This window comes from Poromitra crassiceps, assembly GCF_964638095.1.
Source record: "Poromitra crassiceps genome assembly, chromosome: 9".
NCBI lineage: Eukaryota > Metazoa > Chordata > Actinopteri > Beryciformes > Melamphaidae > Poromitra > Poromitra crassiceps.
In genome coordinates, this window is record NC_139630.1 from 45,237,963 (window position 1) to 45,261,792 (window position 23,830).

The window sequence follows — 23,830 nt, forward strand, 5'->3', positions numbered from 1 at the left end:
CAAAAGAAAATAATACGTGCCGTATCCTGGTCGGATTTCAACGCACCCACATGTTCCCTCTTCCATAGCTATAATCTTTTGAGGCTTGCTGAGTTTAATATTCACCAAAACGCAATCATAATGTACCAAGTTGTCCATAACCTAAATCCAAGACTCTCCAAGCTCATCCCAGTCAACCGCCCCGCTCATTCCTTTAACACCAGAAATACACATCTTATTTATGGTAAGAAAAGACGACTGAAATGCACCAGTTTAAGTATAACCAATAGAGGGCCGCGGATCTGGAATGGGCTTGATGAGAGCTTGAAAACAACTCCATCCATCTCTGTTTTCAAGAAAAAAATGAAAGAACAACTGCTTAACCTGTATGTATAGTAATATAGTATATTATAATACATAGTATATATAATATATAATGTATATGATATATACTATGGTATATGGTATTGATATGTATTATAAGTATACTTATACTTATCCATTGATCTGGGATTGTTTTGTTTGTTTTTGTTTGTTACCTGTCCTGCTGTGTAATTGTTGTTTTGTTATACTGTACGCAGTAACTTGTATTTAAGTTGTGCTTTAAGTCATTGCTCAGGCTCCTGCCATAAGCTTTAAGTAGCTTCTTTGGAGACCTGGCACTCCACACATTTGTATCTTGATGTTTATCTACATGTCAATTGTTTGTGTGTGTGGGGGGCGAAATAAATCTGAATCTGAATCTGAATCTGAATCTTTTTTAACTCATTAATTTGGTGAGATCCATTCAACTACATAATGATATGCTTTCTCTCATGCAGTTTCATGTACCAGTTATTGTTATTTATGTAACCTTTTGGTGTGAATAGCAAAAAAGAAAAAGAAGAAGAAGAAGAAGATCACTAGGGAATGAACCAGACAAATGATCAAGGATTGCATTAATGGACTTTATTGATACTCTTCGCTCTTTGTCTACTGCGTGTTAAAAACAAAGGGAAGCGAGACTCAATAAAAGCTTCCATTTTCAATGTTGGTATACAAGTAAATTGTTCATGTAGCACCTTGTTCATGTTAAACTGACTGTTATAAATACATTCAAAAACACTTTTTGAGCTAATCGTCCATACAGATGGTAGTGTTTCACATAGATTGCGAATGTCTCTCACTGTTGGAAGGGAAAGGGAAGGTCAACCTCAAGCCGGCCTCCACTAACTTTCATGAAAGCTTCGTCTGAAGCCTGCTGCAGAAAACCAGAAACAGTGGTATTGAACTGCTCCACCCCAGAGATGAACATGTCCATGATGTACTCAATGACATTGTGCAGCTGCTCCATATTTAGTGCAGGGATCTGTTCAAAGACATCCCTTATCACAGTGACAAGATTACGATAGATGGCGTTGATGTTGATGAACACTGCATCCAAGTAGTCAGACTTGATGGAGTCAACAAACTCCTGGGTTTTCTCAACGACAGCCTTCAGGGTCTCACCCACCTTCACTAGCATCATGTCAAGGCTCTCCATATGTTTCACAAAGTCCACAACTTCGTCAAAGATGTTCTTGAAAGATGTCTTGACCTGATCCAAGATCTGAGCGCCAGTAATTGCATCACCAACTGGCATGCGTACTTTGACACTGCTGATCATCTCAACCAGAGAGTTGTAGTAGACCTCCATGCTCTCAGAGATAATCTGTAGGAGCTTCTCCAGCATTGCACCAATGCTGCTGGTCAGCTTCTTGAGGACCTCAGGGAGAGTGGTCATCTCGTCAGAGCCAGGCAATTTGAACTGAGTCTCCCTCAGGACCTTGATAGCAGCATCCAGGAAGACCTGGACAGTCTTTTGGTACTGGCCAATGATGTTTCTGTAGAAGATGGACAGCTGGCTCATTTGAATGTCATAGTTGATGGCAGTGTTATAGGCTTCGCTGACAAGGTTATCAATGGAGCTCTTCAGCTCCTCCATTTTGCTTGTGAGCTGGTACTTTTCAGCGAACATAGTAAATGATGAGCTGATGGATGGGAGTCTGTCCTTGAGTCCGATAAGCATGTCTTTTGGTGCGTCCATGTTGTAGGCAATCTGCAGGTTAATCTTATCATCCTTAGCAGATGATCTGACAAGGAAGATGTCAACATCAACGTCTTGGGCAGACTGTTGAATAGAAGAGAATAAAATATTATTTTGGTTATATTTTGATTTTAGTATTTGATTTTGCTGATATGAAAATGGTGATGTTCACTTGTGGGGCACAATGTTAATGAAAGGTTTTGCTAATACTCACAGCATAACGACTATAGAGTCTTGCACTCATCTGAGATGGCCTGCCATCGAATTGAAGGCCCAGGAAGCCAGTGGATGGGATGGAGATGGAACCACTGATCCCATCGTTGTTGAGAGAGTAACGGAAGTCCACATCAGTGAAAGCAGGGCTGGTGATGTCCATGTTCAGTGTGAGACTGGGAACACTGAATAGAGAAACAGGTATTGTCACTTTTCTGAAGTAAAGAAGGTAATTCTACTAATACAAAAAATACAGATACTTTATGTGTTCATGTGAAAATCAACATACGTGTCATCAAACTGCCAATTTGCAATTTTTAGTGAATGAAAAACAATTATAACAAATGTTACCTCATAGCATTGTAGTCAAAAGCTTGCCGAATGTCCATGGTCATGTCAGTATGGGTAAACAAAGCCTTGCTATTCAGGGTTAAGCCAGCATTCTCAAAGCTTGTGGTGATCGAAGCTGTTGAAGGAAATATTTTTTAGGTAAATAATTCAAAATAGCAATTTATACTGCTCATTGAAAATGTAAAAGTCTCTAGACAAGAAAATGTGGTAACTCACAGTCCAGGTCATATTCCAAGAAGACAATAACAGAGGTAGCAGAGGACTTGAAGGCGACTTTGAAGACTGGAGCATCACCCTCCACTTCAGCTGCCAGGTCTGTGCTGTACACTGGGGTGACAATCTTGGCATTGGCAGAGATTTTCTGCTTGGGTACTGTCATTTCAACGACAGTCTTCTCAAAGATGGTAAAGTCACCCAGGTCACTTGGCTGAGACATATTAATCTCAACATCAGCAGTCAAGGAAGAGGTTGGTGCAAGGTCAATGGTTGCCTGGGCAACATGCTCTCCCTTGGTGTTGAAATTGAACACATTTGCCTCATTGTTGCTAGTAAACCTCAGCACTGCATACACACGGCTCAGGGAGGCTTCAACAGCCAGGTTCTCATTCACATCCATGCCAATGATTTTGGTTGCACCGTTGGTAAGTTTGGCATCAGCAATTACCTTGGAAGTGGAGCGTACGCCATCACCATTCAGGTACAGATTAGCCTCATTGTCCAGGAGTCCCAAAATTAGATAGTCTTCAAGCACTGTGCCATCAATGTTTGCCTTAGTGGTTGACTCCATGGAAACATACTCAAATGTTCCCTCCAGCTTCAGGCTGTGGTCTGCTTCTCCTTTTCCAGAAGCCTTGAGTACGGGCATGTTGAAATCACCCTTTAGCTTGAAGGTGGACACAGCATTTGCGTTGGTCTTGGTGTCTACTACCAGATTCTGGTTTACTTCCAGGTTGAGTACAGGCAGGGAAATCTTTGCAACAGTAGCCACAGAGACAGCGGTTTCAAAAGTCTCAGAGCTCACACTGATGGTGCTGTCATGAGTGCCCTCAATGTGACGATTCTCAAGGGACAAAGAGTTAGCCAACTTGATTCCTCTCTTGGTGGTCAGACTGGTGGTTCCATCAAGTTTGGCTTTCAGGCTCTCAAACACAGAGGCTGTGATTGCTCCCAGACGGAAGACAAGATCATCCTCAGCATACAGCCCAGCATTGGCATTCAGATTGATGATGGCAGACTTGAAGGACAGATCTGTGATCAGGTTACCCGCTGAGGGAATCTGGATTAGACCCATCACATTAACAAGGGGAGTCGACTGGCTCTTCTGGTACACAATCTTAGCATCCACATCAACAGTCTGCTCAGTGGTAGTCAAGATGTGCTTCAATCCAATTTGCTCATACAAGTTCAGATCACTGATGGCTGGAGTATTGAAGTCAAGGAAAGGCAGATCAATCTCAGGGATGCTGATGGGGGTTGTCAGGAAGTCAAGATTGGCCTCACCATCCATGGCAACAAATATGGCAGCCTCTTTTTCATTATTGTCAACAGTCAGGTTGTAGAAAAATTTGTACTGATTGAAACGGGCCAGAGTTACTGTGTTCATCTGTTGGGTGTCAGGCTTGAACATGGCTGAGTAATCGTTCTGCAGATCTATCTTAGCAGTCAGAATTTCAAACAGATTTACCCTGGTATTTCCTTTGTTCTGGAAGTCAAAGACAAACTCAATGGGACGGACAAAAACACTGAATGTATTGGAAAATACTCCGCTGACTGCACCATATAGCTCTGTGTCATGGTTTGCCTTCAGCTCAGCCTTCAGATCATAAAGGTTGCCTTGTCCAGATGCCACAAGAAGACTGTTCTTAATGGCTAGGCCCTCTACCTCATTGCGGAGATCAAACTTGAAGTTGCTAAGGATGGCAGATTCAGCAGTCATTTGCTGTTTCATCTTCAGAATGGTAGAGTCTGTGTCACCAGAGACATTCATGGTGACCAGGCTTGGAGTGATTGTTAAACGTAGGTTGCTCTTGTGGCTGCCCTCTTCAGCATTGCACTTGCCTTTGCCGACATTGTCAACTGTGAGGCTAAGGGTGTTGCCATCCTGGCGAACAATTGCATTCTGCGTTAGAGTGGCATCATTGGTGAAACTGATGATTGGGAGGTTCACTAAATGATTATAAGTTGTGTCAAGAGAGGCAGACATTCCCCCTTCCATAGCAATAAAGGCTGTGTTCACTAATTCGGCAGTGTAAGGTGCAGTGGTGACCTTCACTGTAGTCTTGGCTTGGGCCTGGGCTGATGGACCATAGAGGCTTACAGATGCCTGATGTTCAACTCCAAGAGCAGGATGACTGAACTTTAGGGTCTCTGCAAAAACAACACGTTTCATCTTTGGCGCTGCAACGCGAGCAGTTGAGTCCAGTTTGTAATTAAGGATTTCAAAGCTATCAGATGTGGCCTGGGAACTCAGGAATCCAGTGAACTGAGGGGTCATGTCATTATCAGTAGAATTCTGTAGCTCAACAGAAGTCTTGACAGTGTAGATGGGGGTGTGGAATTTGACCTCACCATACAGTTTACCAAAGCATGGGACCATGATGTCAGTTGGGATGGTTGGCAGCTTGATCTCAGGAAGCTGAAGCGTTTCAACAAGCTTTTCCACAGGGACCTGTGGGATGGTTGGGAAAGAGATCTCGGGAAGGCTCATCTCTGGGAAGTTCATCATAGGCAGGGCAGGAAGGTAGTTCATGGTCAGGTCTCCAAAGAAAGCATCCATATCAAGCATTTTGATCTCAAAGTTGACAAGGAAATCAATAAGATCAATGATTCTCTGCTTAATGTCATCAATGGAGATGGTGGTGGCTTGCACAGTGTAGAAGCTCATGATGGTAAACTCAGGGATGTCCAGCTGTGTTGGGATTTCAAACTCATAAAGCTTATCCATGCTGAGTTTCATAGAAGGCACAACGAGGTCAGTGAGAGGGAAGGTGAAGGATGGTATGTCCAGCTCAGCTTTCTTCAGTTCAGTGATGAGCCCTTCAATGATCTGCTGAATCTCACTGATGATCTTCTGCTCAGCAGCCACTTTCTGAATGACTGCAACCACACTGGTGAACATGTCAGTGATGATGGACATGAACTCAGTATAGTACTTGCTCACTAGCTGTAGGTAAGAGGTAATCTCATCTTTGATATTCATTTCAGTAATTGTCTGTTTCAGATATTCAGCAAATGCCTTTAGGTCATTAAGCACAGCCTGGTCAATCATGTCCTTCAGAGTTTTGATCATTTCTGCAACTTTGATTTCTCTCAATTGCTCAATGAAGCCCCAAACAGAGACTATGACAGAGTTGACAACATTTCTTGTGGCCTCAAGTTTCTGGGGGATTTCAAGTGATGTGATGATTTCATTCACATAAGCTGTGTACTTGGCAATCATTTGATTGGCCTGATCCACAAACGCATTGTAGTCGAATGACTTCAGGTTCTGGACAATAGTGTCAAGATACACATTCAGCTCTTCGATCATGTGCGTAACTTCAGTTGCTTTCAAGTAGTTGATACAATCTTCTATAACTTGCATAAATTTGGCAGGGATGTCTGTCTCTTTCAGTTTCTGAGCTACAGTGTACATGGTTTCCTCAAATCTGAACTGCTTGATGAGCTCCACAAGATTTTCCACGATGGCTTCAACCTTCTTGTCAATCTTAAACTTGACAATCAGCTCCCTCATCTTGGCATGGAATGTGTTGATCTTACCAAGGATGTCAAAATCTTGAATCAAAGCCCTAACATTATCAAATATTTTTCTGAAAGTGTCTGTAGGAATCTTGGCTACCAGTTCTTCAATGTAAGCTTCCAAATTGATAGAGGAAATGTAGTTCTTCAGCTGGGCAACAGATGTGGACATGTCAAAGGTCTCAACAAACTCCTTCAAATAACTTATGATCATCTCTAGTTTAGCCTTGATTTCAAAATTGTAATCAATATCATGCAGGAAAGCAATGCTGCTATCCTTCAATTTTTCCAGGTCAATCCTCTTGATAAGGTCCATCATGGTATCCATCACAGCAACAATCATACCCTTGATGTCATACTCTTCATTAATAGCGCTCCACTGTTGCTGGATCTTCTGAATTACAGTTTCAGAGAGGGTGCCACTAACAATAATGTCTGTCATGGTATCAACAAAGGTTTGGATGCGAGCAGTGAGATCAAGCAGCAGTTTCTCAACAGTAGCCTTCAGGTTCATCAGATAGGCTTCCAGCTCCTCCATGGAAATTGCATAGTCTTGGGTAAAATCAGTTAGGTATTGTTTTAGCTGAATAGCTTTTCCTTCTACATCCAGCTGAGCCACAAAGTCCCTCACATGCTGAGTGTAGCCCTCGAGTGTAGCTCTGATTTCCTCATTGTTGATGTAGCTCTGCAATGTTTCTGCAATGCTCACAACAACAACCTTGACATTTTCCAAAAAGGCAGGTATGTTTTCAATGAGAGGGAGTTGAATTATGTGACTATCTGTGTTCTTATCATACTTGAGGAACCCTGAGATGGTGAATTCCTGGTTGTCTGTGGAGGCTGTGTTCAGAATATTTGTGAAGATGGTGCCGGAAACCTCCATTCCCATTCTCTCTGCAGTGTTGTAAACACTTAGGTCTTGATTAAAGGCATGGTCATTCATCTTAGACTTCATCCTAAGAGTGGTTTTCTGCTCCTGGGGAGACAGAACAGTGTCCATCTTGTTGTCAATAGTGGTTTCCAGTGAGAAACCACTATCCATCTGCTGATTCAGTGAGGCTCTGTATTCATGTGAGGTTGCAAATGCCAGAGGCTGTGCCCTAAGGAGGAATTTGCCATAGAGCTGGGCACTCTGCTTTCCGTACATGGTCAGGTCACCATCGGCATTAAAGATGGCATCAAGGTTGAAGTCAAAGGGAATGATGCTGGCACGGATGGTGTGGTCAAAGCGCATTGGCTGAGAGTTGAAGCGGGCATCATTGGTGATTCTGGCAGCAAGACCAACAATTTCAAGCTCAGTGTTGTGGCTCATGTGAGTTCCAAACAGTTTTCCAGTGGTGCTGCACTTAGCATTAGCAGTCAGGTCAGCATAATTGACCTCATACGTGTGCTTGATCTCTTCCTCACCATAGATGGCTTTCAGGCTTCCTGTCAGGTCCATCTTGTAGAGCTCTGCCTTCAGCTGAGCGTCATTAATGAAGTTGGTGGCCAGCACTTTCAGGTTGTTATTGACATTTGCAGAAGCAGTGTAGGGCTTCAGATCAATGGTGATGTCATGAGTATAAGAGGTATGATCACTGGCACTGGCTTCAGCCTTTGAGTTGAAGTCAAAGCTAGAGAGAGTCATGGCCAGGTTGTTGGTATTATCAAACTTGATGTCATACACTGCAGCCTTGTTGTTGATAGACAGAGTAGCCTGTGAAGCATCAAGTCCAGCACTGAAGGTGTTCTCCATGGTCAGGGGGCTCTGGAGGGTGGTTGTTCCACTTGTGGCCAAACCGTCCTTGTTCATTGTCAGAGTAGCCTTGTGGATAGCCTCATTCTCAAGGAGCTTCACAGTGGCATCACTGCTCATAGCCAGACCATTGACATCAAGGGAGGCAGAAAGCAGATAGTAGATACGGTTTTCAGACTGGTCTGCGTTGGTCTCCATCCTCATGATGACTTCACCGGCACCGGCAGAGGCCTCAGCCTGATTGTGGATCTTCATGCCAAGAGCAAGTGCATTTGTATCACTTTTCAGTGACAGCTTCTGGTCTTTGAAGGAAAGCTCAGCAGTGTTTGTCAGGATGTCTTCAAAGGCTTTGGTGTTAGACACAACAGAGAGTTCACCATTGGCAAAGGTTGCTGCAATTGTGTTCTCGGCCTGAAGGACTGTAGAGTCAATCTTCAGAGAAGAATCAATCTTTGCCTCTGGTCTGAATGGGAAGATGATAAAAGACTGGGTGGAAATAGTGTTGCCATAGATGGGTCCAACCTTGACTGTTCCCTCGAGGTTGCTATCAGCAGAGATTTCTTCAGTGTTGATGCCAGCCATGCCAGTGTGTTGTAGGTCAATATTGAGACCGAAGGGACTTGTGGCTTCAATCTTGCTGCTTGATCTAAGACTGAATTTGTCTGTGAAAGTGGCATCCTCAATGACTGTAATGCTGGCTTCAATGAATTTATGTACCAATGAGCTTTTCAACTGGGCTTTGATAGAATCAGTGTTGGCCAACATTCCAGAGCCTATATGGAAAAAAGATGGGAAGAAAAACTTAATTGATGAGCATTCATAATTGCATAGACAATGCACACAGCTTTTTGCTGCTATGCAATATACACAAATAGCAATTATCATGCAATACATTCAGAATTCATTACTGTTAGTCACTATTAAAATTGAAAATAAAAAATGAAATACCTTCCATCTTTATTGAGAGGATATCGAATGGGGAGGTTCCTTTCACATCAAACATAGCTGAGTAGCTTGGTGCATCCACAACATCTTTGCCGGCAGCCATTGAGGCCTCCAAGTCATAGAGGTTGCTCTTCACCACAGTTGAAAACTCAGCTTTGCCAAAGAATGGGACAGACACAGAAAGGCTCTCAGGGACAAAAAGCTCTGGGATGGGGATCTCCATGGAGGCGATCTCCAGTCCAAACTGGGGCATAGACACGTGGGGTGTGGTTAAGGCAGATGGGAAGTTCAGCTCCTCTGTTGACTTTCCTCCAAGAGGGACAGGGATAGCAATGGTGAAGTGCTCACTGTTGAAGTAGTAGACTACCTTTGCCTCACTGTTTGAAAAAAGAGGAAAAGGAAGAAAATAATATATTGTTTTGAATAATTTGCACATAAATTAGATTATAGCTGCAATGATTAATCAATTGGTTGTCAACTATTGAATTAATCGCCAACTATTATTATACTACTACTACTACTACTACTAAATTTATATAATGGATTAATGGGTTTGAGTATTTTTTTAATAGGAAAAAAGTAAAAGATTATTTAAAGTATAGATTGTTTTTTTAATAATTAAATTAAATTATGACCATGTATCTTTTTTTAATCTTACCCATTCAGAAACAGTTTCTCTGGCAATGACATCTCAGGCATATCAGGCACTCTGAAGTTCTGAATGTAAGGTATATCAGCAGCATACTTCTCCATGTAGTTATTGATTGCCTGAGGAACAAATATTACTAATTTTACTTATATTTGGGAAGAAAATAAATAAATAAATAAATCTGTGAGTCAAGATATTTGTGAAATCCAACTTTCATACCTCCACAGACTTGATGACGATGTGACGGACCTTCATGTCAGTCTCCCCCACAGGCATGTCAAGAAGGTCATTGCCATACTTCTCAACCAGGTCAGAATATGGAATCTCAGAGTTCATATCAGACTTGACCTCAACCTCAATCTTGCTGTCATCTATAAAAAATAAAGAATGATGAGAAAACATGCACTCATCTACCTAGTCAGCAATTCTAAGTGATTATGAAGTGACTATGTGAGGTTCTGAAGAAATTGAGTAACTGGAAAAACACAATACCATATTTCAATGTGATTTTCTGGTCAGAGGTGGCCCCCAGAAGTTTGATGTCACTCTCAAGCTCTAATTCCCATTCCACATCACGCTTCAGGTTGGCTGTGACTGTGGCATCAGCATTGATCGTGGGTACAAGAAGTTGGACTTGCAGCATAGCTTCCTTCATGGCCTTCAGACTTTGAAAAATAGACCAATGAGTCAGCCTATTTTGAATGATGAGGATTATATGTATGTTATTTGATAAGGATATGACAGATATCTTACTTGGCATTGCCAACCAGGGAGAGCTGAGGGATGTTCTTGTTTACAAGGTCAAGGTAGATGGAGTAAGTTCCTTTGCCCTTGGTGTTGTCGACGACACCCAGTCTGAATCCAGCCTCCACATCATAGTCAGGGATCTGGATGTCAGTTGTGATGACGTGCTTCCTCCTGTTGTACTTCATGATTGCTGTGGCTTCAGTGGGCGCTGCACCTGGTGTTAGCCAAAAAACAGTCAAATTGAAAGACCACTAAACTTGAGACTTTCACTAAATAGATCTGGTGATGATGAGGATAAGAGCTGACTAAATCATTTGTTACCTTCTGCCCTCAGGATCATCTTCACAGAGTCAACCTTCTGCTGGCCCGCATCTCCCTCCATGAGGAGCTCATAGGCAATGGTGGCAGTGTATTCAGTAACTTCACCAGTAGGATGGAGCTCCACAGCAAATCTTTTAAGGTAAATAGGAATTAAATTAATTAATAATGTGCTTAATTTACTTTAAAACATTCACTTTTTCTTGTGGATTAGAGGGTCTTGCTTACTTGCTGTCTCCAGTGAAGGGGAAGTAGGGAGTCGTGTCATAAGAGGAAGCATCAGTGTACTGCAGGGCAGTGCAGTACTTCATTCCAGCGAAGAAGGTATTGCACTCACTAACATCAACCTTGTCGTTCACCATCGGGGAGATAGTCTTAACCTCTGCGCCAGTCACTGCCACCAGGGTGTTTCTATCATTGAAATGAACATAGAAATTAAGAATGATGCAATCACAAGCATAACAGTCCCTCAAATATTTGCATAAAAGTTTTAGTGAGGCTTACGTGATGCTGATGAGTTTTGTAGGGTTCGTGGGAGCAGGGATGGTCAGCTTGACATTATCACTTCCCATGGAGACCTTGGCACTCAGCCCACTCTCATGGAAAAGGCTGGTGTGCATTTCCAGTTCAGACTTAGTGTACTCAGGCATGTGAGAGCCAAACTGAGTCACAAACTCAATGCCAGCAGAGGGCATGAAGGTAACTTCGCTCTGTGTAGAAACATAGGGGGAGGGAACTGAGCTGTAAACCTAACGAAGATGTAGCCAACCAGATGGTAAACCTATATCTGAATGTTTAATCACACTTATGTAAATCATTTTAAAAACAAAGGTGTACCATGTCGCGAGCAATCTTAACGCCACCCTTCATCCCAGGGGTGAAGGTACCAGACAGGGAAATCCTCAGAGGCAAACCGGTGGCAGTGGGCAGGAAGAATTCATTGTCCATGAAGATGTAATGGGCAAAGACTGTGTTGTCAGCCTTAGTCATCAGTCCCTTCATCAGCTGTGGCAGATACAAGAACACAAATATAATGCAAGTATTAAATAAGCACTTTTGTAGTGCTGTATTGTGTTTACTCTTTTCTTTCACAATTGGTTACAATCCTTTCTCAATACTGTTGTCTGTACCAACATGCTGCTTGACGCTAAGTATAAGGGCATGGTGTTTTTTTCTTACATCAGTTGGGAACATCTTGAACACGCTGTCAATCATCATGGCAGCAGAGTACGCCATCTCCTCCATTTCATTGGTCCTCAGGTATCCCAGCTCATTTCCCAGCAGTCTCAGATAAACCATGGCCTCTGGAGATTGGTTGGCCTTCAGATCCCTCACCAGTTTGTTGAGGTTGCGCCCAATTTCCCTCATCAGGCTCTGGGAAGCCTATAAATGTAAATGCTGTATTACAGAACTGTTTCCTTATGTTACATTTGATCTTCACAATTAGAGCATCAAAAGCATTGTTCTGAATACCTGTCTCTTCATCCTGTCCTTCTTCAGAACGGGCAGCAAGCTCTGCAGGACCTTGTTGACCGCGACGGGCATGTTGTCAGAGACATGGTACATGGTCTTCAGGGCGGTGTCAGGGAAGAATCCATTCTCTCCAAACAGGGCTTCAACAGTTGGCTCAAATCCTTTGCCCTCCATTCCGATCTTAAAGGGTGACCAATTTTTAACTGTTATAATCACAACTGAACACATGGAAAAATGTCTCACCAATCAATTTGATTGAAATTGCTTAAAGTTTTACCTCCATCATGTCAATGTCATAGCCGAATGCCTTCAGGGTCATTTCAAGCATGACCTCCTTGGGCAGGTAGCTGGTACCCTCAAAGATCACGTTGCCCTCCATGGAGCCCATCTTGTAGTTGCGAGAGAACTTGATGGGGTCCATGACGGTTCCAATCTCATTACTCTGCAGGGCTTCAATAATCTTCTGCCTCAGCCTGTAGGAAAGACAGACAGACAAAGAGGATAATGATTAAACCAGTTATGGTGAGCATAAAATAAAATTAGTAAAAAGAGGTCTTCTCAACTTTTACCTTATTAGCTAATGCAGCAAATGTCATTAAAATGTTTCACTTACTCTTGGGTCTCGGGGTCATTAGAGGACAAGATGTTGGTGATGTGGGAGATGACAAAGCTCTTAAACTGTGTGTCCTGCTCACTGGGCAGGGCAGCAACCAGCTGGGTCAGTTCACTTGGCCGAGGGTCCTTCATCAGTACCAGATATGCAGCAACACGCTTCTGCAGGGGGCTAGCGCTGTCCAGAAGAACCTGCATGAGAACCTCTCTGCCCTGTGACCAAAAATATATATCCCTCATTAAGAAGGAAATTAAGAGAGATAATGTTTCAAATATTCTCTTAAACAGTTGAAATAGTTTCACTTGCCTCATAAGGAACTGTAGTCAGCCTGAAGACCTGGATGGCAGCCTGCTGGACAGCCGGGGAAGCAGCGGGCTGGTTCACACACTGGATCACAGCGGCTCTCAGATCAGCTACGGCAACTGCATACTCAGCTCCCATGGCTGCAGCCATGTTTCCAATCACCTAAAACCAAAGGACAGATCATTATTCTACTCATTTATCCTGCAGTTCATTTACATTTTGAGAGTTAAACTGTGAGAGATACCCACCCTCAAAGTCATGAAAGTCTCATCCATGTCACCAGAGCAGTCACCCAACTTATCGGTCATGAACTTGGCAACAGCATGAAGTTCATGAACGATATTTTCTCCAGAAGCCTTCTGCCACCTGTTGAAGGGAAACATATCATCAAATGTTAAAGCATGTGTAGCTGATTCTACATAATAGAGAAAAGGGTCTGTAAAATAGAACAAGTTGTTATTCTGCCTGGAATGTTAGTTCACCTTAGAATAGAATAGAATAGAATAGCCTTTATTTTCATTGCGCAGTTCCCCATACAACAAAATTAAGAGTGCTTCAGCTGACAGTGCATTAAAATCATATATATATATATATATATTTTTTTTTAAACAAAAACAAAACATTCAGAACAGACATGACACCTAGACGGGGGGCAAAAAAACAGAAACAAAACAATAATAAAATACTAATAAAATACTGCTGAGGTAGTAAAAAGAATAGCTCACCTCTTAACAACATTGCTGAGGGCATACATGATGGGCTTGCTGGGCTTGTATTTGGCCATCTCAAGCATGTCACTGATCAGAAGGGGAGAGGGGTTGGCCACGAGTCCCATAGCGAACACAGTGGCATCAACCTCAAGTGCGGAGCTGTCGAAGGTCCTGAGGATCTCCATGATGGCACTGCTGCACTCAGGGGTACCACACTGGGCCAGAACCTGGAAGGTCAGGGCACGGGACTCTTGAAGGGCCTGGGGAATAAAAGCGCTCAGGCGCCAAGACTTCAGCCCACGGACCATCATAACAAGCTTGTGGAAGAGGTGGGCCCTCCTCTCGCCGTCAGTCTCGGGCAGAGTGGCCAGTTCGGTCAGGAGAGGCAGAGGATCATCCTGGGTAACAGACTTGTCCTCCTCAACAGCCTCCATGTGCAGACGCCTGAGATTGTCTTCACCTATGATAGACAAAAGCACAGTTAGAATGGGGCAATCATAGCTTTCAGCAACAATTTGAGCATTTTCCAACCATAAATAACAACATAAATGAAAGGAGGCACTTACTGTAGTCGAAGACTCTATCATTGTGAGCAGAAACTCCCAGCAAAGTCAGTTCTTGCTTGCCAACATTGGTAACTCCATATTCTCCCCTATGGGCAGACAATACAGGGTTGAGAAAAATGACAGCAGCCCTAGTCAAGACATCCTGTATCAGTACAAGCACTGAATGAAACAAGATGTACTGTAGTTCAGAGAGCAGTATGAGGTTTGACTTACTTGTGAGAGAACGGCACCAGGATGTGTTTCTCAGTGCAGGACCCAGAAGTCATATGTTTGTTTGCATTGTCAAACTGGTAGTTGCAGGTTTGAGAGCTTTTGACCAGCTGGGCAAGAGGGTAGTGCTGAAAAATAACAGAAGAATTGTCTGGATTATTTGAAATGGAAGTTGTAATCCACAAGATTTCCCTTCCCCAACATATTTGATAAACGGTCATTTAGGGTTGGGCAATATATAAATATTACATCAATGTTCTTGTATGAGACAAGATATTCACTTGGATTTTGGATATCGTAATATTGTGATTTGGCATAAGTTAACTAAGTGTTGTTTTTCCTGGTTTTCAAGTGTTCTATTATATGCCTTTACCCACTTAGTCATTATATCCACATTACTGATGATTATTCATCAAAAATCCCATTCTGTAAATATTTGGGGAAGCACCAATAGCCATCCCTACAATATTGTTTTAATATGGATGTTGAGGTATTTGGTCAAAAATATAGTGATTGATTTTGTCCATATCGCCCAGCCCTAGGTCATTGCTGTCATTGCACTGCACTTCCCAGAATTCACGGCTGTGATGTATTTTTATTTTTATTTTTTTGTTGATGATGTTTGTGTTTCTGTTGGTAGTACTCTTTATTTGTCTGTTTAGCCATGGTGGCTATCACTGCTCATGCTAACCAGTTTTTATCGTCTACTTATTCTAAATATACCGCCAACAGAAAACACATTACTTCCTGTTCGACAGAGGAGTAAGACTACCTAACACTGGGTATTTAGAGCAACAAATGTAGCAAATGTAAAAGCTGTTGAGAATCATTACTGTGTTAGTAACATAACATGTTTTGATGTAGCACTTGGATGTCTTACCATGCCAGAGATAAGGGCAAAGGGGCTGGTGTGGTCTTTCATGGGGACAAATTTGTCGCACTTGGACAGATCCCTGGTCAGGCTCATGTCGGTAGCAATGTCCTCTCTAGCATTGACAGCGTATTGGGTCTTGCACATGCCGTGGATGGTGGGCTGAAATAGATGATTAGAGTGAAATCAATTGCACAGAACATTTATCTGGCATAAAAATACATTTCAAGGATGTCAGTAGTCTTGGTAATTTGAGCAACATTTTCTAGGTAAAGAAATAACATGAGTACCATATTCTTGTTCTTTTCTTCCTCCAGCAGAGGCACCATCAGAGCGGAGATAATACCCCTCTTGAAGTTCAGGATGTTTGTTTTCTCACCCATCTCACGGAACAGCTTGACATCGTACACACCCTCAACCACAACCTTCAGAGGATATCTAAAAGAGGTAATGGGGGACATTTTAATACGGTTTGTTGCAAGTGCACAATTGAAAAATATGTCAGAGTAGCAATGAAGTTGCCTTTATGAAGCCTCAGTTTCATATAATCTTGTTACAGTGTGACTTACTCCGCCATGTCTGCAGCGAACTCATCAGAGTTGGGTGCAGGTCTGACGACAGGGCTGCCATCTGCTTCCATGTCGACCACCTCACTTAGGCTACAGCCAGTGGTGCGGACGATGAAGCTACACATCTGAGGCACTTCAATTTCAACCTGTTATCGAAGGTAAATATTTATTTATCACATTTATTTATCTGACATTCATCATATTGGAAAAGGAATACTGGACAACTGACATTGGTGCTGAAACATCTTGTACCTTGCAAGAAACCTTGGGTCCATTCTGAAGCTGTGAGGCTCCATTGATGCCATTCATAGACTCGGCTTCATACTGGTATTCATACTTGTGCAGGGTCTTGTACCTTTTGGCCACTAGGATAGAGAATAAACATCAAGAAGAGATCTAATAGTGATCTAATGAATCCCATGAAACTGTTCTGACTGTTTAGACTAGATGTAAAAAAAACTAAAAAAAAAACTGAAATGCCTTTCCATAAAATTGGAATAGGTGTGACTTTTAACATTGCGGTGTATATTGCAAGAATACATAGCCTCCTCTGTTGACAAACAGAATGTAATGGTACAAGGAATGTTGGAACTTACGTAAACAGGTTGGTTGATCTTGATCTTGATCTTGATCTTGGGCAGCTGTTAAGAAAAAAGTTAGATCACTTTCATTATAGGTGTAAGGTAATGCAACTGAAAGATTCAAGATTCAATACTTTATTGTCATGTCAACACAGTTAATAGGAAATTGCCATAGTGCAGCTCTTAAAAACAAACGCATAAGTAATCAAAAAGAAAATAAGAGCAGCAAAAACAGTTATCCCATTTACAGTATACATTCAAACATCCATAATATGAAGACCTACTGTAAAGTAAGTGCTTTGTGCTGCTACGTTAATTTTAAAGTGCTTGTTGCTTGTGCTGCTGCATTATACTTTCCAAGTGCATGTTAATAGTGCCTGTTCTTCAGAGTTCAAGTATGGAACAGCCTCAGGATATGTGCTGTTCCTGAGGCCAGATGTCCTACACTTAAGAGACTGCAGTTTCCTACCGGAGGGGAGGGGTTTGAAGAAAGAGCTAGCAGGCTGAGAGGGGGCAGTGTTCACCTTCTGCATCTTACGGTTGATATGTGTGGGATATATGGAGGACAAAGAGGGAAGGTGGCAGCCGGTGATTTAGACGTGAACCACTCTTTCCAACTGTCTCCTCTCAAAGGCAGTTGTATTGCCGTACCACACTGTGACTGAAAAGACGAGGACACTCTCCACAGTGGCTCTGTAGAAGTGGACCATCGCCTCCTCAGTCACACCAAATGTTTTAAGCTGGTGCAGAAAGTGAAGCCTCTGGTGGGCCTTGCTGATTATGTGGCTGGTGTTAAACCCACTTCAGAGTGCGGCTTATGGTGGTGCCAATACATTTAAAACTATCATCAACCCTCTCCACAATCTGGTCGTCGATCACCAATGGGGAAAAGACCGCCAAAGTCAATGATCATTTCTTTAGTCTAATAGCAAGATTTAAAGCCCTACACCACTCGACTAGTGGCCCCACCTCGACCCTCTAGGCTCATTCATCACCGTTCCTTATTAAGCCTACCACTGTTGTGTCATCTGCATATTTAAAAAACTGCACAAATTCAGAATGGGATATAAAGTCATTGGTATATGAGTCACGATACGATTGTATCACGATACATTGCGATACAATACATATTGCGATATATTGCAATACTCTACTAATCTAATTTACATAATTTACAGAAGATTTAAAAATCAAACTGAAAATACAACTCGCTGTTTACCACCCAGGTAGTGTAATAATATGTACATCACTTTATATTGATAAATTAGTGGACAAATCGAGTCAAAACTACTGTTGAGTGTGTTACTGAACGCACTGAAATAAAAAGTATTCTTATTGTGTCACTGAACACACGGCTGTGCAAAAAATTCGATATGGCGATATATCACGATATTTTTCTGAAATATCGATACACTATTGCGGAATATTGCGATATATTGCCGTATCGATTTTATTGCACAGCCCTACAATACAGTACATAAAAGGACATACAGCACCTAGCCATACAGTACAATAAGAGTATGAGGGAGGTGTCCTGAATACAGTGGTCTAGGCCAACAACTAGTTATTGGGGACCAACCTTCACAGTGTGCAATGTCACAGCAGCAATAACAACTAGAAAATGTAAATTAAATAAACAGCAGCAGAATATGACCATATAAGCACAAGGGTAAAGTGCATGGAGACCTACGTGTTGATTACATGATCAACATCTCTGCATCAAGCACAACGCCAACATCAGCGACATAGACATTATAGTCATCATCATCATGATTGTCATCGTTATTCCAGACACAACAACAAACCATTAAACTGCACTACCATAGCCATGTGAGTACGACAGCCTAAGGACTCACTAGCCATGTGAGTACGGTAGCCTAAGAGGACTCACTAGCCATGTGAGTACGGTAGCCTAAGGACTCACTAGCTCAAGGCCTGCATTCAGAAGAGAAGAGAGGGGGTCAAGAGTGCTTATACCTGTTACTCTGCCTAATCTGTACCTAGAGCCAGAAGGCCAGAGCTGAAACTCAGAGTATAGGTGATGGGTGCTGTTAAAAATATATCAGTCATCATGCTGGCCCCGTCAGTCGTTACTTAATCAAATATAAAAGAGTGGCGGGAGGACATAGGGGATCCTGTGGATGATGACTTTGCGTAGCCTAAATTAATTCAAATGTCAATTAAATAAAATGACTGTTCACTGAGTACCCTAATCCTTAGGTCCTTAGGCATAGCATGTCTCCACACATTTTAGCTTGCATTTGCCCTTTTGTGTTTGCCTTTCAAATCTCTAAGTAACTCATTACACTTACTGAAAAAAAAAAAAATCTTTCTTTTTTTTCATTTATTTGTTTGTTTATTTCACAGGAACAGTGCATATTAATAAACAGTGCATGTTAAAAACACCATAAATATGCCAGAATTAATCAGGAGGCTAGTTTCCATCTGTAGTCCCTTCGAGGAGCTTTTTTCTATAAGTATTCTAGTAATTTTACTTCAGTACATTGGTATTGCGCTTCATTTTGAATTACGTCATCCATTATGGATCGAGTGAACAACTTTTAGCTCTCCATAAGCAACAGAAACTAATTTACAATTTACTCATGTAAATTGACAAATTGTGGTACCCTTTGCAATCAGCAAAGAAGTTTTCCCAATTAAAATAATACAGTTTGAACATTGCCCCTTGTCCTTTTAGAATTGCATGGGAAAGATCTAAAAAGCGACCCAGTACATTTTAAATTCGCTTTTTTTTTTTTACTTTTACTTCACTAGTTATTCTTTCCACCAGTGATGCTTTTCATGCGTTGAAAATATAAATGTTTAAGTATTCAAAAATATTTGTTAAAAACTTTCGAAATTATTGCATTTTTAACAACAAAACACTGATCCATCACAAAAGTGTAAGGGTAAATTCAACCATAAAGAATGTATTTTCTACAGCAAGATTGTAGCAGTACTCACAAGACAAGGCCAAGGTGCTCAGAAGCAGCAAAAGGCAGAGCTTTGAGTCCCCCATGATGGGTTTGCTGAAGCTCTCTCCTCTGGGGTTGGCGAGTACTCAGACGAGACTGATTCCTTAGAGTTAGCATGGGGCTTTTATACCTTCAGCAGGGCTCATCCACATGGACTGGAAGGCACAGACAGGACTTTGAAGGCTCAAAGTCCACTCCACCCTCCTGTGTGGAGGGACAAAGGCAAAAGGGTTTACAAAAGCTACTTATGGCCTCAAGCAGTGGGTTAACAAACTGATAGATTTTGTGTAGTGAAGTGTTCAAGATTTCTTCCGTTTACTGCATTAGAATTGGCTGTTTAAAGGTGCTGTATGTGATTAAAAGTGGGATGGGATCCCGGAAAATGTATTTTCTGTTTACTGCAGAGCGGAGGGCCCATGTTACTGACCAAACACTACAGTATATCAGTGATGGCTGTCGGAAGGTAGAGCTATTTAACACCTTACAGCACCTTTAAGCAAATTTTGCAGAGCTGTGGCTATTCCTTATTGATTAAGCTACATTAAAAACAAAATTGCTACACATGGTGGTTTTAGATTTATGATAGGTCTTTCCAATTAGTTTATATCCATCAAGAGCTGTTGAGGTCTAGATGGCCTCTGGCTATTGTTCAACTGTAATTTCAGACATATCAAAGCCCTTTCCCTGGGGTTGCACAACTGATTGTAATACAGCCAGTGTTGTATGGATATAAAAATGTAGCATGCAATTTGAGAACTAATGTGATACAGGGATTTTTTTTAACTGAAATTAGGCCCAACAATTTAGAACATTGGTCCACCGCTGAGTAAATTCAGCTAATGTAATCTTAATGATACTATTGGTAAGCTATATGACTACTAGCAGTGAGTGATCGAGGCATGCTCCAAACACCTTGTCCCTTTGACCGTGAAAATAATGCCTGTATCCAGGGGCGTCATGCAAGGCAAAAATCTGAGGGGGCGAACTATGGCGCCGCCCAGAGGGCGGCAAAAAATTTGGGGGGTTGGAAGCCAGATTTAGAGGAATATCTAATTTTAAATTAACAGACTGAGCAGGTGTAACCATAAGGCTATTTTCCAAACTGCTCAGCCTCCTGGAAAGATCCATAATCACCAGACTAAGTACATTGCCACTGCGCAGGCTCAATGGACTTGACAAAAAAGGGAGACCACATGTTTCAAAGCAATGTAACACAATGTTTATTTTGGCTGGTATTGCCTTTTCAGAAGGTAGAAATCTTTCCTCTAGAGCAGGGGTTCCCAACCTTTTTTGTGCCAAGGACTGGTAGATACATGGGAAAAAAAAGTCGCGGACCGGTTGTCAATTCTAATGGTTTTAGTTATATATATTTACTCACCAGGTGGCGACAAAGGGTAAATAACAGCCTTTTGTGTTGTACTGTATGTAGCCTATACAGTATTTATGTTTTTGTTTTAACTACAAACATACATAAACGTAAACTTGAAACTATGTTTCAACTACCATACACAGCCTATAATAATATAGCCTATGTTTATTTAAAAAAAAAAAAAAAAAAAAAAAAAAAAAAATTTACCTCTCAAAAATCTGAGGGGGCAATTGCCCCCTCAGTTACAATGGGCATGACGCTTCTGCCTGTATCCACTTTGTCGCAGCCACAGCACGTGCAATAATTAAATACATTTGACAGCCTTGGATTGGCTGTTGAGGTATTTTTCTTTCTTTTCGTTTGACTACCATGTTTATTTTTGTATTTAACCTTTATTGACAATTTATCTGACAATTTTTGTTTAAAACTCGACAACAAAATGAAGGAGGCCAATTTGAGATGAGTCTGCAGGTCAGGTTTAATTACAATGTTTTTTTTGAGAGAGAGAAAATCCACTTTTAGCCATAAAACTAATCTGCACACAAATCATATAACTCTGCAGCAGAAAGTTGTTGTGTAATGACCTGTTGCAATATGTCCTCATCAGCAGCTTCTAAAAAAAGGTTAAAAAAGGAGGGTGGTATCGGCACAGTGTCTGTATTGCACTGACAGGCATGTACACAGATAGAGTCCAAAGGGGATTGAGCGTGAACATTTTACATTTTGTTTGCATTTAAGACATTTAGGTCCATCAGTGCAACAGCAGAATATGCTTAAAACCCTACTCCATCATCAAATATGCAGGCAACCAGTAGTACAGAGTGTAAAGGTCAAAGGAGAAGCCCCCAGAAAATAGATTTAACAAATGTGTGCTCATGCCTGCTAAGCAAATATGAACAAGGTTTTGACCTGACACTCATAATCTGGCCTTTTATTTAGAAATGCATTTTTATATGAAAATGTTACTGTCATCATCTTTACTTAAAACACAGCAGGATATTTAGATATACTAGTTCAAAAAAGGTTCTTCAAGTCTAGCTTGAAGAGTCAGCTCAATTAACCTGAGTTAACCTAGCCAGCAAGCTAATTTAGCAAATTAACCAGTGTTCATGCAAAATGTATCTCCACTACCCACTATAATGTAAAGTTCTACTAGATATGTTAGTGCTGAAATCGTTCAGCAGTATGAGTGGTAGATGCAAGATGCATCAAACTGCATCGATACATCGATTCAATGATCAACGATCCAACTGCATCGATCCACAGTGAAAACATCGATATTAATCGCTATGACCCGCCATAAAAGAAAGAAAAATGCTTTTAGAATAGATTGTTTTTCATTTAAATGTCTAAGAGCTCAACAATAAAATTGTCAAATGATATTTTAGTTGCTTTTCTTTAACTGATTGTGGGCATATCGTGGGGCATATCGTCTAATATCGATCGCAGCCCCCTGAATCAAATCGAATCACATCGTATCGTGGCAAACTTTGTGATATCGGCAAAAATTGCATCATTGTCAAATTAATCGAGATCGGATCACATCGTGATCAAACTTGTGATTCCCACCCCTAATGAGTGGTTAGCGATGTCATATGATTGTGCAAACATAATAAAAACAGCAAATTCAGCAAACAGTTGTATTTGTATTCAAGTATCACTTTTGTTTGGTTTGTTTTTATTCATTTTTGTCATTATGTTAAGGCTGCAGCTAACTTGCGGATGTTACAATCCTTAATTATTTTTACTACTGGGCATACGAGAAGAAAGAATGGGACATAATCCCAAGTAATGAGGTCGATAAGAGTGATTATAAACTCCATGACCCAATCCACAGGAGACAGACATGTCTAGTCTTTTCCACAGTCAGGTAGCTGTGGGTTCTCTTGCCTAATAAATCCTTTAGGGTAAGGTTCAACGGTTTTATCCAACGCAACGCATTGATTTTATTGTGTAACTATAGTATACGGAACAGATTTATTTCCAATTTCTTAGAAAGCAGTGTGACTTTTTTTGCAAAGAGGAGCCTTCAAACAGTGCATGATTAAATGGAGTACTAACCTTTGTTTTCAAAAATCTAAAAGATATTGACTAGTGCAGATACTGCCAATTGTATGCTTGGTTTTGTGTAATCAATGATTATCTATGTAGATCATCACATTTCCCCACATTATGGATTGTTGTGCTGAGTAGAGTTTGTAAGATCTGCAAACTTCGACTATTCCATCACTTCAGCTTTGAATGCTCCTGCTTTGAGCAAGGTTATCATCAAGGTTATCATCAAAAGGATCCAATGTGACAAGTACTGTAATACACATACCGTTCCCATTATTTGAGCCGCGGCAGCATTAATTGCACACTTTTGATAATGTCCTAGGTCTAATAACGGTTTGTTTGTTTGTTTGTTTGTTTGTTTTGGTCTCGGGCTGAGTGTATGTGACAACGGCGGTCTGTCTGAATGTGGCCAAGTGAAATGTTTTATGGTCATTCATGTTTCAGTAGGTCACGGGGTGGCTTGGTCCCAGCCTTAAAACTAGTTATATATGGTTTTTTGAAATATCTATGGAGAAAATGAATGGGAAACTCAAGAAATGGGCAAGAAATGTCACGTGACTGGTGAGCTCTTTGAGCCGATGGCGCACAGTTGCACGATGGCACCTAGGTGTGTGGGTGGTGTCTTTATAGATTCCTAGTATCTATAAGAATGCCCTGATCACATTCACACCTGGAAGCTGACCAGTGCAACCACAGTCATGCTGAACCCTGAGCACGTTTGGGGCCTTGCTCAAGGGCACCTCACTGGTGGTAATGAGGGAGGGGCAAGCGCTACTTTTTCACTTTCCACATCCA

At 41.4% G+C, this 23,830-nt stretch overlaps 1 protein-coding gene across 1 annotated transcript; it reads right to left on the reverse strand.

Moving 5' to 3' along the window:
• Nucleotides 1-1,141: 1,141 nt before the first annotated feature.
• On the reverse strand, nt 1,142-19,655 carry LOC310782335 (apolipoprotein B-100-like; the record flags this gene model as incomplete). Its single annotated transcript, XM_083643002.1, has 28 exons — nt 1,142-2,128; nt 2,259-2,442; nt 2,609-2,723; nt 2,825-8,854; nt 9,030-9,403; nt 9,685-9,794; nt 9,895-10,046; nt 10,168-10,340; nt 10,429-10,636; nt 10,744-10,874; nt 10,969-11,151; nt 11,245-11,450; nt 11,578-11,745; nt 11,920-12,123; nt 12,214-12,393; nt 12,491-12,686; nt 12,827-13,038; nt 13,133-13,291; nt 13,378-13,495; nt 13,855-14,299; nt 14,406-14,491; nt 14,619-14,743; nt 15,496-15,648; nt 15,777-15,924; nt 16,056-16,201; nt 16,308-16,420; nt 16,652-16,696; nt 19,601-19,655. 28 exons carry the CDS (start codon nt 19,653-19,655, stop codon nt 1,142-1,144), a joined length of 11,406 nt encoding a protein of 3,801 aa, XP_083499128.1.
• Nucleotides 19,656-23,830: the final 4,175 nt, after the last annotated feature.